The 16,377-nt window shown below is 38.5% G+C and overlaps 1 protein-coding gene and 1 long non-coding RNA gene across 4 annotated transcripts in view; one reads left to right on the top strand and one right to left on the bottom strand.

Annotated features, from left to right (window-relative positions):
• Positions 1-2,762: 2,762 nt before the first annotated feature.
• LOC126190834 (uncharacterized) lies at positions 2,763-13,677 on the top strand. Its single transcript, XR_007538286.1, has 2 exons — positions 2,763-2,794; positions 12,977-13,677. It is a non-coding gene; the product is annotated as an uncharacterized LOC126190834 (long non-coding RNA).
• LOC126190808 (annexin B9-like) overlaps positions 13,284-16,377 on the bottom strand; it is a 140,599-nt gene continuing 137,505 nt past the window's right edge. For all 3 annotated transcript variants that reach the window (XM_049931388.1, XM_049931379.1, XM_049931371.1), the window contains exons 9-10: positions 14,165-14,346; positions 13,284-13,999 (exon numbers count right to left, since the gene is read on the bottom strand). In XM_049931388.1, coding sequence (XP_049787345.1) covers positions 13,949-13,999; positions 14,165-14,346 — 233 coding nt within the window. In that variant the 3' untranslated portion in view covers positions 13,284-13,948. The remainder of the gene's footprint in view (positions 14,000-14,164; positions 14,347-16,377) is intronic.

The raw sequence follows: 16,377 nt of genomic DNA, 5'->3' as shown, positions 1-16,377 counted from the left end.
TTCAAAAATTGTAGCGAAATGCAGGAAGATCTGCAGCAGATAGGCACTTGGTGCAGGGAGTGGCAACTGACCCTTAATATAGAAAAATGTAATGTATTGCGAATACATAGAAAGAAGGATCCTTTATTGTATGATTATATAATAGCAGAACAAAAACTGGTAGCAGTTACTTCTGTAAAATATATGGGAGTATGCGTGCGGAACGATTTTAAGTGGAATGATCATATAAAATTAATTGTTTGTAAGGCGGGTACTAGGTTGAGATTCATTGGGAGAATCCTTAGAAAATGTAGTCCATCAACAAAGGAGGTGGCTTACAAAACACTCGTTCAACCTATACTTGAGTATTGCTCATCAGTGTGGGATCCATACCAGGTCGAGCTGACGGAGGAGATAGAGAAGATCCAAAGAAGAACGGCGCGTTTCGTCACAGGGTTATTTGGTAAGCGTGATAGCGTTACAGAGATGTTTAGCAATCTCAAGTGGCAGACTCCGCAAGAGAGGCGCTCTGCATCGAGGTGTAGCTTGCTGTCCAGGTTTCGAGAGGGTGCGTTTCTGGATGAGATATCGTATATATTGCTTCCCCCTACTTATACCTCCCGAGGAGATTGCGAATGTAAAATTAGAGAGATTCGAGCGCGCGCGGAGGCTTTCTGGCAGTCGTTCTTCCCGCGAACCATATGCGACTGGAACAGGAAAGGGAGGTAATGACAGTGGCACGTAAAGTGCCCTCCGCCACACACCGTTGGGTGACTTGCGGAGTATAAATGTAGATGTACTAACCACACAGTTTACATTGAACAGATTGTAAAGCAATTTATCTTACATTTCCACGTAATTCGTAATGAAACGAAAGCAAATATCCAAGAACTATTCCAAGGATTAAATGCTCTGAGTGCATACTTAGATGTAAACACTCTTTTGATACGGATTACTGATAGTTTATCAAATGATAGAACTGATGCTCTTAAGAACAGCCTTAGGAAAGTAGTTCAAATGATTGTTTGAGCAGTGTACTACTACACCCAGAACAATTTTTACAGATCCTACTATCAATTGAACGAAAGCTAGATGCAACATATACTATGATTTACACTGTTAACTCTTACAATTTATATGCTTACTACACTCTTTAATGATTGAAGGTGAATTGACTGTTATTGTTTCTATGCCCATTGCAAGATCAAAACATAATTTTGAAATGTATAAGTTTTATAGTTACCCTGTGAAATGGTGACAGGCAGGTATTCATGTAAAGTATGTACTGAATGATTATCTACTGATCAGCAAGGATCGAAGATATTTTGTGTCCTTAAATGAAAATGATTTGAATATGCTTAGTCATAAGTTAATTTGCCCTGAATCGGCAGTATTCTAGGACAGTAGAGTGTACAGCTATGAGAAAGAATTGTTTATGAATCATCCCCCAAGATATGATTGACCTAGAATTTTAAAGCATCTTTATCATCCATTTCTTAACCGATGTTCTGAAGGTATAATTTTCTCATTTAACTCCACCCTTGATGTCAGATTTACATGTAAAAATTATGATACACTTGAGCTACCCTTTACACTCAAACTGAGTAATAGTGGATTAATCTTGAATGCCAACATTGTGATTTATCATGTGAACTACTTGATATGCCTAGTGTATTGCCAACTACATTTCATGCAATTGGACATTTGCCATTAACGAGAATGTTATCTCTTTATTACAATGATTCATACATATTAACATATGGAAAGCATTCCTTATGTTTTTCTGAAGACAATAATTTAATTAAGGACATCTATTAAAAAAGTGATAATGAGTGAAGCTTTATTGAAGCAGCAAATAGAATAAAGTCCTTCGATTCATCCAGTAATGTTGATGCGTACTTGATTGTCAGTGTTGTATTTTACTGGTTTTATTAATTTGTCTTTTGTCAACAGGATTTGTCATGTATCAAATTGTCATCCTGAAGGCACGCTTCTCTGTATCGAACGTTACTGTGTCTGCTAATGAAATACCTGTTGCAATGCCTTCTGATGCCACAAATGGCGAAATAGATTCATAACGCCCAGGAGGTTGTTTTGAGCCGCCTATGGTTGCTCTTTTTGTCTGGGGAGAGTGATATAAGGGTCTATGGGTTGCATGCAGCCGTACGGTACGTAACACGCGCTCGCCAGCCTACCTGTCTGGAGTGCTGGCAATTTACTTTGTCAGTACACGTGTATCCGGCCACAGTGCGACGAGCGAGTGAGCCACTGGTGTCCGCAACGTGCTGTATTAAGTAGCATCGCCTCGGGCGCAATTACGTCTCTTTTCTTACCTCATCATGGAGCCTTTCGATACGACCATAATTAGGATGTCAGACACAGTGATGATGGGTGCACGTAGCACGCATGTTTTATAATCAGCCTTTGTTAATGGAACTTTTCAAACTTAACTTCTCTTGTTCACGTATTGCGTACCTCAAGGACCCACTGCTTACAAATCCTGACAAATATTTCCCCTATTGATCATCTGGGGCAACAACTCAAACAATTCCCCTCGTAATACGAAACAATTTATTACAAACAACTGATATCAGCCACGAAAAAAAGGAATATGGAGATGTGCACATGGCCATCTATCGGGTGGAAATGAGCTTAGGGATCACGAGATAAATAACTAATAGATGAGGTCAGCTGTCAAAATTTTCTTCCTGAGAAACCTGGATGGGACAGGATGGGCAATGTGGATGCTGCCATCTGAAGTGCATTTCAGGAAGTTTTGACGAGATGTGACATGACGTGACTGAGTGAATTGGCCGTGAGTATGAAGTTATTTGAATATTTCCTATAGTTTATAATTAATGTACTAGTTAATAATTATAATATGCTAGCAAAGGTTTCTAAGTGATTTTTATTTTGTACTTGTTCAAACAACTTTACTGTCACAAACTTCTGCAAGTACTTCTTGTGATATTTCAGCGGTGATCGACTTTAGCAGCCTCCTACGCTACACTCGATCATTGCTGCATCGATTAATATGTATCAATAATTATGGATATGCACTTAATTTTTATTGTGTTACGAAATAAGAAGGATAGAAGATTAAATTATATTTCCTACATTTTAATTAATTACTGAAAGAACGATAATGTACAGAAAATTGTAAATTTTGATCAGCTTTATCAGAAGTAATGGCACTGTAACATCCTTGCTTTCAGACTACTTTCCTGCCGTGCGCTGCATACATCGCTTAAGTTATATAAAAGTGATGAGATTCAGTTACTTCACGGTGTTCTCCGAAATTTATTCGTAACTACAAAGTGGGCCACAAACAAAATAGTAAAATACACTATGCCATACAAGTCGTCTGGCCAAATATACATAACGCTACCCACGCAAAGCTGGGCTGGGCTGGGTTGGGTTGCTAAGTTATCATGTATCAACCAACTGGTTGCTTGGGTATATCTTAAAAGTTTATCAGTTAATTTGTTATTAACTGATTAACTTTTAAGGTTGCCACTACTGTTTCTAATCTGAGATCTATACAACTCCCATTTATGCGAGCCCAGTCTTTGTTCATTTTATATTACAGTTGACGATATTAATTCTTATGTCCATGCAGTAGTTCATTTCCAATAGAGGATTTTTTCCACACTCATGGTTTTGTCTGTCTGTACATGGTAGTGATTTTGAAATGTTGAATAAGCATGCATATATCCCTTATCTTCTGCGTGTTGATCTCCATATTCATCTTCATTCACTGGCAGATTCACTGTGATGAGCATGCTTCATAGCAGATGGGAAGTTAGAATATTGCACAATTTTATTTATTTCTTTATTTATTTTTGAGGTGGTATTCAGCTATTTCTGTGCATCAGAAATAACGATCTTATGCGTAATTTATTGTTTCTCTGCAGATCAAAGAAACAGAAAGCTGGTAATTCCCAGTCTCAAAACAACCGTGCAAGTGGCGACTAACATAACACAATGCGATTTTGTATGTCAAATCAGGAGTAGTCAACGATGATGCTAAAATTCCGTTTCCTGGAGACACATTTCTGAAAGAGAGCCTTGTATGAAAGTTTTTAGATAATAATTAGATTTGCCATATAACTATTATCCACATCATAATGACTGACCTCTGGGTTTGAGCTCATATTCTGTTCACATCACATGACGAACATTTGTGTGTTATACCTTGACGGAATCGTCTATTGTTATTTTGTGTATGAATATTAAATTTTAGTTGAAAAGAGTGAAGGGGGGGGGGGGAGGAGCATGCGCTGTAATATTTAAGATGAATCATGCATTTTCGGAAATTTTTTGGCGAGTGTCAAATCTGAGAAGTCATAGAACACAGACCACAATTAGCAGGAAAATTTCCTTTGCAAATTTTAAAGATACAACCATAATTAACTTCCAGACGAATTATCGTTTCTTTCCAGTTAGTCGTTTTGCCTAATAATGGTGGGCATAGATTGCTGCAATTCGCCTAATGGTGATACATATTAACAAGACGAAAAGTCTAAATGCAAGCTCTGTTGTTGCCTATCACAAATGTTATGTTTTATGCATATAAATCTACATGTTGTTAGTGTTGTGGTCTTCAGTCCAGAGACTGGTTTGATGTAGCTCTCCATGCTACTCTATCCTGTGCAAGCTTCTTCATCACCAAGTACCTATTGCAACCCACTTCCTTCTGAATTTACTTAGTGTATTCATCTCTTGGTCTACTTCTATGAGTTTAATCATCCACACTGCCCTCCAATACTAAATTGGTGATCCCTTGAAGTCTCAGAACGTGTCCTACCAACCGATCACTTCTTGTCGAATTGTGCCACAAATTTCTATCCTTCCCCGTTCTATTCAGAACCTCATTTGTTACGTGATCTACCCATCTAATCTTCAGCATTCTTCTGTAGCACCACATTTCGAAAGCTTCTATTCTCCTCTTGTCTAAACTATTCATCGTCCATATTTTATTTCCATACATGGCTACACACCATACAAATACTTATAGGAAAGACTTCCTAAGACTTAAATCTATACTCTATGTTAACTAATTTCACTTCTTCAGAACCTCTTTTTGCCGTAGACAGTCTACATTTTACATCTTGTCTACTTCGTCCATCATCAGTTATTTTGCTCCCCAAATAGCAAAACTCATCTACTACTTTAAGTGTATCATTTCCTAATCTATTTCCCTAAGCATCACGTGATTTAATTAGATTACGATCCATTATCCTCATTTCGCTTTTGTTGATGTTTATCTTATATCCTCCTTTCAAGAGACTGTCCATTCCGTTTAACTGCTCTTCCAGGTCCTTTGCTCTCTCTGACGAAATTACAATGTCATTGGCAAACCTCAAAGTTTTTATTTCTTCTCCATGGATTTTAATTCATTCTCCAAATTTTTCTTTTGTTTCCTTTATTGCTTGCTTAATATATAGATACTGGTAATAAACTACAACCCTGTCTCACTTCTTTCCCAACCACTGTTTCCCCTTTCATGTCCCTTCACACTTGTAACTACCATCTGGAAAATTGTAAATAGCCTTTTGTTCCCTGTATTTTACCCCTTTGCCCTCAGAATTTTAAAAAGTGTATTCCAGTCAAAATTGTCATAAGCTTTCTCTAAGTCTACAAATGCTGGAAACATACATTTGTCTTTCCTAAACCTGACTTCTAAGATAAGTCATAGGGTCATTATTGCCTCAAGTGTTCCAACATTTCTATGGAATACAAACTGATCTTCCCAAAGTTCAGCTTCTACCAGTTTTTCCATTGGTCTGTAAAGATTTTGTGTTAGTATTTCACAGCCATGACTTATTAAACTGATAGTTCGGTAATTTTCAGACCTTTGGGATTGGAATTACTATTTCTTCTTGAAGTCTGAGGGTATTTCGTCTGACTCATACATCTTGCTCACCAGGTGTAAGAGTTTTGTCATGACTGGCTCTCCAAAGCCAGTAGTTCTAATGAAATGTTATCTACTCCCTTGGCGTTTTTTGGCTTAGGTCCTTCAGTGTTCTGTTAAACTCTTTACGCAGAATCTTATCTTCCTTCTCATCTTCTTCAATGTTCTCTTCCATTTCCATAACATTGCCTTCAAGTACATCACCCTTGAATAGACCCTCTATATACTCCTGCCACCGTTCTGCCTTCCATTCTTTGCTTAGAACTGATTTTCCATCTGAACTCTTGATATTCATACAGGTGGTTCTCTTTTCTCTAAAGGTCTCTCTAATTTTTCTGTAGGCAGTATCTGTCTTACCCCTAGTGATATATGCCTGTACATCCTTACGTTTGTCGTCTAGTCATCCCTGCTTAGCCATTTTCATTTTCTGTCGATCTCATTTTTGAGGCGTTTGTATTCCTTTTTGTCTGCTTCATTTACTGCATTTTTGTATTTTCTTCTTTCATCAATTAAATTCAACATCTCTTCTGTTACCCAAGGAAGTCCTTAGCTGAAGCCATAATAACCCTCATAGACGTAAGATGGCAGAGACTGTTTACAACTGCCAAGTTTAAACTGTGAGCAGTGCAGTGCACATAATGTGCTTTTGGGTGTTTATCTAAAACAAACTTTTTTAGTCCTCTGAACTTACCTTTCATATTCGAGGCACCATCATAGCACTGTCCTCTTAAGTTATCCATTGACAAATCAAGACAAGCAAAAACATCTTTTAAAATACTAAATAGAGTTTGTGATTCAGCGTTGTTGGGTCTCGTATAAGCCAATAAAGTCTTCATTGATAATTAAGGAATCATCGACAGAACGAATACAAAATGACACTTTTTCATGAATTTAAGAATAATTGTTTCATCAGCTATAACAAAAAATGTTCAGTCTTCTTGATTGAAGCCAATACCTTTCTCAGCACAGACTTTCCTAGTAGATCAATGATCTCGTTTTGAATATTGTGGGACGTCCACTTATACCCCGAACGCCCTAACCAATCTTTAACTCGGGTATGTCATTCTTTGGGAGTTCCAACAATTGAAAAAATTTGAGTTTACATCTTCGTGCCCTCTAATTGTTAGTCCTTGTCAGCATATAAATTGCATGGTAGTAAAAACTGTCTCAAGAGCTAGAAGGCCTTTCTTCATATCACTAACTGTTTATTCAATTGGGAGGCCACACTTCGGTTAGTGATAGAATTTAGTTTCAGAATGCCTTTACACACAAATGTATTTTCATGAAGACTGAATTTTTCAAAAGCCTTTTCCAGTTAGAAAACCCTATGGAAGTAAATGCATGTTCTGCTTTTTGCAGAAAATTGTAATAGATTTTTAGCATCTGTCTCTTTGCAGGCTTTGCAAAAAGCTTTTTCGGTAGATGCTTCATATTCTAGCCACGTATATTTGATTGACCAAGACTTCTGAAATGATATTCCCTTACCGGATTGTCCAGGTTTCGGCTGTGAATGGTTCTCGCCTGAAGACAACAAAGCAATTGATAACAATAATTGTTGGAGGTTGACTTGTAGTATCACCAACATACAAGCACGCCTTTCTGGTAACAAATTTATCCATTGCAAACTTAATTCACAATACACTAAGAGACTCAAGTAAACAAATAAAATATAGCCATATAAAATAGTCCACTAGACACTGAAGTCAGAACACTAAACACTTCTGCAGCATGCACTGAACGAAACTATCCGCACTGAATGACTGCGACAGCAGGGTGGGCTTTGTATAGCCAGTGTAGTAATGTTTCGAAGGTTCAAGGCGACGCGAGGCGGAGGGTTCCAGGCACTTCTGCTCCAGTCCTTTTGATGTTTCCGTGGCCGCAGCACTGGCTCGCCAACGCCAGACTTTACCCGAAGGTTTACGCTCCGGGATAAATTCTAAGTGTGCCCGCAGCACCATAACTCTATCATGATTCATACCATTCGTTCTCAGTTAACTTGCTTATTATCGTAATAATTATTTGTTTTAACTCATTACTGAATATATTTTAAAAGGTAGCTACCATCACCCAAGGAAAATAAAAAGTCCCTACATAATTTTATTTTACAAAGCACAATATAACTAATAATTCTCTTAAATTAATTGGGGGGGGGGGGGGGCAGCTCCGCTCCTCCAAATGAATTTTTGAGGGGCTCGGGTCCCCTCGAGTCTGTGCCTGTGAGTATCAGTGTCTGTGGTAGCACTGATGTAGGAGGTCTGTTGGCTCTGGTCACCAGATCAATTTGCTTGCTGAGAGTCGTCTTAATTAAACTCAGTGCTGGTTCCCAAACCTTGCTAAGATTATAGCCGCAAGCTTCGTTGATAGAATCCCTGGTGCAAATTTCTATGGCCCCCTCTAATAATGCTGTCCCAGTGTTTGGAAGTCAGTGCCAAGATCCTCATGTGTTTGTTCTCCATCGCATGATTATTGGACAAACAGTGCTCTGCAAACACTGGCCTGTTGGGACACATCAGTTGACTGTGCCTCAGGCGTTCTCAGCAATGATCTTTGACAGTGCGCACACACTGTCCAATATATATCTGTCCACATTGACACGGGATCTGGTGTACGTTGGCCTTCCACAAATGGCACCTTTGACGCTTTCCAGTAATGCTCGTGTTTTATTGGGTGGACAAAAGACAGTATTTACTTGGTGTTTCTTCAATATGCATTGGATTTTTCCCATAATGTGCCAGTGTGTAGTATGAAGGCAGTGGCTGCCTCTCCTTCCGTGTCTTCTTCCATCTCCACAGGCTATACTGTTGTGGTGGGGCAGAGAGCACACCTAATCTGCCATTCTTTTTTTAATACAGTTCTGAGATGTTCGAGCTGTTGGGGCACGCACGCACGCACGCACGCACGCACACACTACTCCTGAAATGGTGTGTACCCTGTGTACTAGTGTTTTTCATAGCCCATTCCTCTTCAGAGGGTGCTGGCAGCTGTCTGCATGTAAATACACGCCAGGGTGCACTTTCTTTCCATACACATTGTGGCCCAGGTTGCCATCAGCTATTCTCTTGACCATTACATCCAGGAAAGGGGATCTTTCTTCTGCTTCCCCCTCCACAGAGAATTTGATGTTGCGACACATGGTGTTCAAATGGTAAGGAAGTCGAGTTTGTTCCTTCCATAGTGAGAGATGAGAAAAACACTTGGGCTTCCATTTGGATGATGCCAGGGCTTCCTTCTCAAAGTAGTCCACATACAAATTGGTGACCACAGGCGAGAGTGGGCTGCCCATTGGGACTCCTCATGTTTGTTCACAGTATTCTCCATCAAACAGAAAATACATGGAAGTCAGGACATGCCCGAAATGATCTGTGGTCTTCTCACCAAATTTCTGACCACTCTAATGGTTCTGAGCACTATGGGACTTAACTTCTAAGGTCATCAGTCCCCTAGAACTTAGAACTACTTAAACCTAACTAACCTAAGGACAGCACACACATCCATGCCCGAGGCAGGATTCGAACCTGCGACCGTAGCAGCCTCGCAGTTCCGGACTGAGCGCCTAGAACCGCTAGACCACCGCGGTCGGCCATGACCGACCACTCTAATGATTCTTAGACATCATAATGATGTAAAAAGTCACCAGGATATCAGAGTCTTTCATCCTCAACTTCTCAAGGCATTTACCCAATCTATAGAATTGCAGATATGATGTCTGTATTTACCCACATGAGGGCTTAGTATTTCCATCAGGTATTTTGCCAGCAAGTATGTAGATGCCGTAATGTTGCTGACAAGGGGGCAAAACGGCACCCAATCTTTATGGTCTTACGGGATTCATAAAATCTTGATAGTGCAGGTCCTTGAGGTAATAGTTTCTTCTTGACCCCTCTGGTGAATTCGCATTCTTAAGAAGAGTCCTAGTCTTGATATCCATCTTCTTTGCGGGGTCATTGATCTTCCTGTAGGAGTCGTCATGTAGCAAGCTCTGCATCTTTTCAATGTAGTCCTCGTGGAAAAGACCAACAGTAGTGTTGCCTTTGTCAGCAGGTAAGACAACAATCTCAGGGAACTCTCAGGTTCCTCATAGCCACCCTCTCTCAGCTGGTAATGTTTAACTCCATAGGCTTAGTTCTTGTTAGAGCATGACGGGTTTCATGATTTATTTCTTCAGCTGCTTCAGGCAGGTGTCACTCTGCAACCTCTTCAACTGTGCTGACTGTATGTGACCAGAGTTAACTTAGGGGTGAGAGCACTTAGCGGTGAGAGCACTGTTAAGCCCTTCTGAAACCGCATAGTTACTCAGCTCCATGCCGATCACAGTGTCTCCAGTGATGCCTCAGAGATGCCAGGATTTTAATGTTTGACATCTTGTGGCCTTTTTATGGGTAGAATTGGTTGCCACCAAGGTAATACCACTGCTGTTATACCATGCATATTGTATATATGCTAACATCCCCACACTGCTTATGTCTCGTACATGGACAAAGCAATGTCACACCGAGTCACTGTGCAGTTGTTGCGTAGCGAGCTGACTGGCTACTGTGCAGTAGTTGTGTCATGAGCTGACCAGCCACTGCACTGGAATGTGAAGCTGCGCAGTAATCACACTGGTTGCCCACCGCCCGGATGCCATTGAATGTTGCTGCTGCACTCAGCTTCAAAATCCACACATGAAATTCTTCCATATTGCTGATGTAATGCTACTTGACTAACACGCCAAAAGGTTTTACTCTAGTATGTGAATATATCTTGCTGTTAACCTTGTTGCTATGGTCAACTATTTTCCTTTATCCAATTCCTTTAACAGTTCAAAATTCTTTGGTTTTTACCAAATGAAAATTACTTCTTAAACATTTTAATTACTTTGGATGACACAATAACATGTAATCACCTGTATCTTCTTCATGTTTACTTAGATTGCTCTGGGCCATCACATTTTCTAGTGTTTATTGAAAATTCTTATTTCTGCAAGAGTTTTCTTCTTTAGCACCTCTTATTCATGTCTTGCACTTTGGGTGCCAAAACTACATGGTTGGTTTTGAATTTTATCCTATGTTACTGTTTCTGGTTACTATTTTCAAAATTAATTCCTTTCGTGGCTCTGCTAAGTGGTGTCACAGAACCGTACCATTAGACTTCACCTTGCTGCAATGCATGGGTACTGGAAGAGGGCTCCAATCTGCCCAAGCTACTAAGTGACATAAAGACCTTAGTGGTAACTTCTGTATTTTAAGCCCCATGTTTTCCGTATATAGCTTCAATTACAGTGATGGATGAACAGATCTCTTACTTCACAGATCATGACAGATTATCATACACGTGTTGGGGGAGAGGGGGGGGGGGGGGAGAGAATTCTTTATGATCATTTACATTGTTGTGTACATCTTTCTCCTTGACCTCCAAGGCACTGCCAAGCCCCAATGTCCAAAGAATGAGTGCTCTGCCAAGGCAGGTGGAGAGGTTTAGGTGACATCACACCTTGCCACTGTCTGGAGCTGCATTGACTTACACTTCATCTGCGCACATATCAAAGTAGAGTATGTACAGTGGAACTTTCTAGATTTAACTACCTTAACTACGTTTTCACTTATCTGGAACACTTGTTGTTGGCCTAAGAGGATAAATGTGGAACATGTTATTCCTAAGGATGAAATGTTACACCACAGCATTAATGGAATATTCCATACCAAAGTTCTATAACAAATATGAAGATGAATACTGTCCTGACATCAAAGCAAAGCATGTATTTTTCTGTATCACCACATTTTTTGAGATGACAATATTTTATTCAAACTGCCAAAACCAGATAATTGCCCAACATGTGATTCAGGTGAAACTGAACTGAACATTGCAAAAATGACCTGTAAAAAAAGAGAAGTAAAGCACAGCAAGCAGTCTTTGATAAAGATACACATGAAATAGCTTTTGATTTACGACAGGCATCCCCATTATTTTGTTACAGGGCCCATATTCTATTAGACGAAATTGTGAACATATAACATCAGCATTCATTGTCAGATCATTTTTTGTTTGGGATGAAACAGTAGCAGCAAGGGGTTAAGAGGAAGTAGATCTGGGCACAACAAAAATTGGAACATTGTTTATGTTTGGATGCTGTCTATTGCAAAAGGAAGATTTTTGACTCTGAAAATCATTTCCCACTCTAGACATTGCATGTTGCCAAGTGATTGAGACTTCGGTGTGGCAGAGAAATATGTTCACCAACAAGCAGTTATGTACTCCCCTTAAAGACCAAGTGAACATCTTTAAGTATAGCCAAGAGAGACCATTTGGCACCAATGTTATGTCATCAGAAGGTTTTATATGCTCCAGTGATATGAAATGTGTTTAATCAGAAGAATGATACATGGTGTTACTGAGAAATGCTACATGCCTCATCCTCACTGCAGATGTGTCAGGGATCTTGTTAGTACCAAACTCATTTCATGCGGAAGACTGGCAGAAAATCAAATTAAACAGATGAGATTATCCTCCAACCTTACAAGGTACCAGTCATTGAATGAATCCTGGGTCACTTACAAACGGACCAAGGAAAAAAGACCTCAATTCTGCACTGAAGTGGATACCTCTTATTTCTTACAACTTCTACAGAGCCATAAAAACTGAGGTAACATCTACAACTGAGCAGCAGTGTGAAAATGCTTCTGCTGACAGGACGTGACGACTATCAGTAGTGTTGTGCTAGCTATAGGAAAACAATGCATGCCACAAAAGATGTTCACCACTGATAGGAAAAAACATTTCTACACTATTAATACAAAGTTTGTATTTTTGCTCTTTATTTTCGTGCTTCAGTCTTTGAACAGTGAATATTACAGTAGTAGTAAAATATCAATAACTTTTGTATGATTTTTTAAAATTTTTTCAGCTGAGTATCTCCATTCATATGTAATGTGTGTTACCATTATCTCTCTCACACCCTTCAATTACAGCATGTGCAGTGGCAGTTAAGCAGTTATTGTTCCTGCATTCCGTATGTACAGAATTAACTGTGCAGTACATTCTACCATTGTTTTCTCTTCCCATTTCATGTGTTATGTTTTGAGAAATTTATTTTTTCTTTTTCAGTTATTACATTTTGTGGACCTGGGTTCTACTTCTGCACTGTCCATACCTCTCTTCATTTACTGCTCAGCTGCTGTTAATGAATCAATTTTTCAATTATGTTACCATTTCATTGCTGATTTTCAGTTTCATACTTGGGCTGTGATATTTTACAACTATTTAGTTCCTGGATGATCTTGTTCCCCTAGTCACCTCCTCTTTGTTTGATGAAAGAACACTTGGTTCTGAAAGTGAGTGTGTGAGTGTGAGTGTGAGAGTTTTATAGAGGATTATTATCTAGATTTACTGAAAATATGTAGTGCAATGAAAGTCTTTTCAGATCCACTATATTTATGGCAACAACACATGAATGAAAAATACAGAGATTTCACTGATCAAAAATAGATTTAGTTATTCCATCATGTTGCAAGTGAAAACTGCATTTACATTAATTTATGGGATTGACATGCTGTCCAATGTATATGGAAACTTTATTATTATTATTGGTTATTTTTAATACATAAAAAGGAATAAAATACAGTAGAGCTCAAGCAAGTGAATTATTTGCCTTACATAACCGTAGTGCATTTTTAACATTGTCACTTGTAAGAGTACAATCTATTGTGCTCAACACTTTTTTTCACTGAACTTTGAATTTAAGAATAACCTTATTTTAAGGTTTCTTTTTATTATCTGTTGAAGGAATGCCGTGAAAGGCACTGAACTGTATTGGGGAAAAAATACACAAACTCTTCCTACATCTATAATATTCAAGCAATTGCTTAGCAAATTTAGATTTTAGGTACTTAATGTTCATGTGGTAAATACATTTTATCAAAAATTCTTTGTAATTTAGTTAAAAAAATGTGTGGTACAGAGAGATTTATAAAAATGGCAAAATGTGATAACCATCCTTAAATATACACGTGGAAGCTCAGATAACTGTTTTACAAATCACTGTAGCATATGTATACTAAAAAACACAGTTTGAACAGTTCATGATACAAGTGCCAAAAGTGCTTTCTTGTAATCTCCCGATGTGTCACCCTGGAAGAAGAATGCAACTGTAAGTTCAAGAAGGTGTGCAAGTGAATAACAAATTAACAATTCTAACACTATTCATACACTAACTATTGAAATTATTACCAACAGATTTTGCATTGTGTTATGACTATGACAACACTAGTGTTATCAAAAAACTAAGCTACTTACTGAGATAAAGCTCTCCAGTGTTTTTCCATAGCGCTCCTGAAATGATTGCTTAATATCGGCCATATCCACTTCACATCGTGTGGCTGTAATCCTTATTAATGTTCTGTCTTTTGTACCAAGTCCAGCCATAGCATCGTGGAGCCTTTCAGCAAAGAATCCAGCTTTGTTTCGCACTGATTTCACTGTAGGTGTAGAAGAAGACCAAATTAGTAACAATTTATACCACATAAGCATGTGCACAGAAAAAAGCAGACATTTTGATTTTACATCACGGAACTATATGTGTAATGTCTACTACTACTTTTAAAAGAATAAATATACTGCAATACAAATCTATTCACCCTAGCTTATCAAAACCAAAACAAAATCTTCTACATCTGGAAATCTGTGAAATCAAACAACTATATTACAACACAATTACACGGTGATGATAGATAATCTTTAGTGTCCAGTATTACACTACCAGTGTACTGTGTTCTTTCTATGGGTCCTGTGAAACTGTTATGATGTGTGTTCCAATTGACTGGCCTACAACAACTCTAATTTAACATCTGATAAGCCTCATATCAACATTTTCACTTCTATCATGAGATTTTTAGGAGACTTGAGTGCGAGTCCAAGGGCATTAGAATGTGGGGGGGGGGGGGGGGGGGGGGGGAAGAGAGAAAAAAAAACATGTGAATGTAAGGAACACTAAAGTTATATACACAGAAAACTAACAACCTAGTAATGGAAAATAATTAAGAAATTCACAGATCAAAAACACTTGTTACCTTAGGAAGTGTGAAAATCAGCACAGTGGAATCATTTGCACTTGCTTCATTCTGTTCCTTTACATAAAGTATATGGTTTGAATCTGAATGCTTCTGGCAAGAGGCTACCTGCATAGCTATTTGCCACCAAAGCAGTATCAATCCTGTTCCAGTGATATCTAGTGTGTTCAGTCTTTTAGAGTAAATTCATGTGAAAGAGAGAGCTGCAGAGTAATATAGTTACAGTTGAAACACAAGGAAATGGAAAGGTAGATTAAATTTCAGCAGACTTCTTGTGCAGTGCCTATATCAGAACATCAAATGGCAAGCACTGAAAGTGAATGGATTCATCTTGATGACTACAAACTGATATACTACTGTAGAACCAATAAAAAGAAAGTGGGAAGGGGGGTTACATATGGAGAGAAAAATAATAATGGAGTTTACACCTTTCAGGTTATTGCAAATTGTATCTAACACCTCAGAACAGTACCAATACTGGAGCAGAAAAAACAAGCCTATACTGCTGACAGTTTACAAATCCTTGGCAAAAAATATATTAACATTCATAATGCAACTAGAAACAGTTTTTAATAATGTCATGCAAGCTTAACTGGAAGATTGTTTTTAGAGACTTTAATCTTGCTTTTCTGTCAGTTTTGACCAGGGCATAGAGGAGTTCGTGTCCACCTTTAGATTATTTTGCACAGTTAAATTCTCTCTCAGGCATGAAGGACACGGTCCACCAGCTATTGTCAGTTTGTTTGTAGAAACAACAACCTGTTGTGCTTGAGCTCTAAAAACAATTGCAGATTCATCTGCACCTGATGGTCAAACATTAACAATGAGATTTACTTGTTGCGACCTCCTAGGCAGATTTGTTGCAAATACACTTTTGGTGTGCTACTGCATAATGCAGGATCCTCACTAGATAGGATTAACTGAATACATCAAGAAAGTCGAAAGATGTCAAGCACGTTTTGCATTATCAATAAATAGAGGAGAGTGTACTGCAGACATGATACAGGATTTGGGGTGGACATCGTAAAACACACGTTTCTTGTTGCAGCAGCATCCTCCCATAAAATTTCAATCACCAACTTCCTCCTCCAAATGAGATTTTCACTATAAAATAAGGGCAATCAGGGCTTGTATAGATAGGTATAAGTGTTCATTTTTTTCTGTACACTCTTCAAGAGTGGAATAATAAGGACTTATACTGAAGGTGGTTCAACGAACCGTCTGCCACGCACTTAAGTGTGATTTGTAGAGTATCCATGTTGATGTAGATGAGTTTGCTGCTGGATAACAGAGAGGGTGTACGTGTCCCAGGAGAACAGGGAATTCCGGGGAAAAAAAAGGAATGTTTTCATCCAGGAGAAAACTGGGAAAAACAGGAAATTTTTAGAACTCCAGGAATTTTTCCATTGTTTTATGTTTCAGTTAAATTTTTGTAATTTT

Source organism: Schistocerca cancellata, chromosome 1 (assembly GCF_023864275.1).
Source record: "Schistocerca cancellata isolate TAMUIC-IGC-003103 chromosome 1, iqSchCanc2.1, whole genome shotgun sequence".
Classification (NCBI taxonomy): domain Eukaryota; kingdom Metazoa; phylum Arthropoda; class Insecta; order Orthoptera; family Acrididae; genus Schistocerca; species Schistocerca cancellata.
Note: the sequence above shows the minus strand (reverse complement) of the source record. Positions and strands in the feature narration are given on the sequence as shown.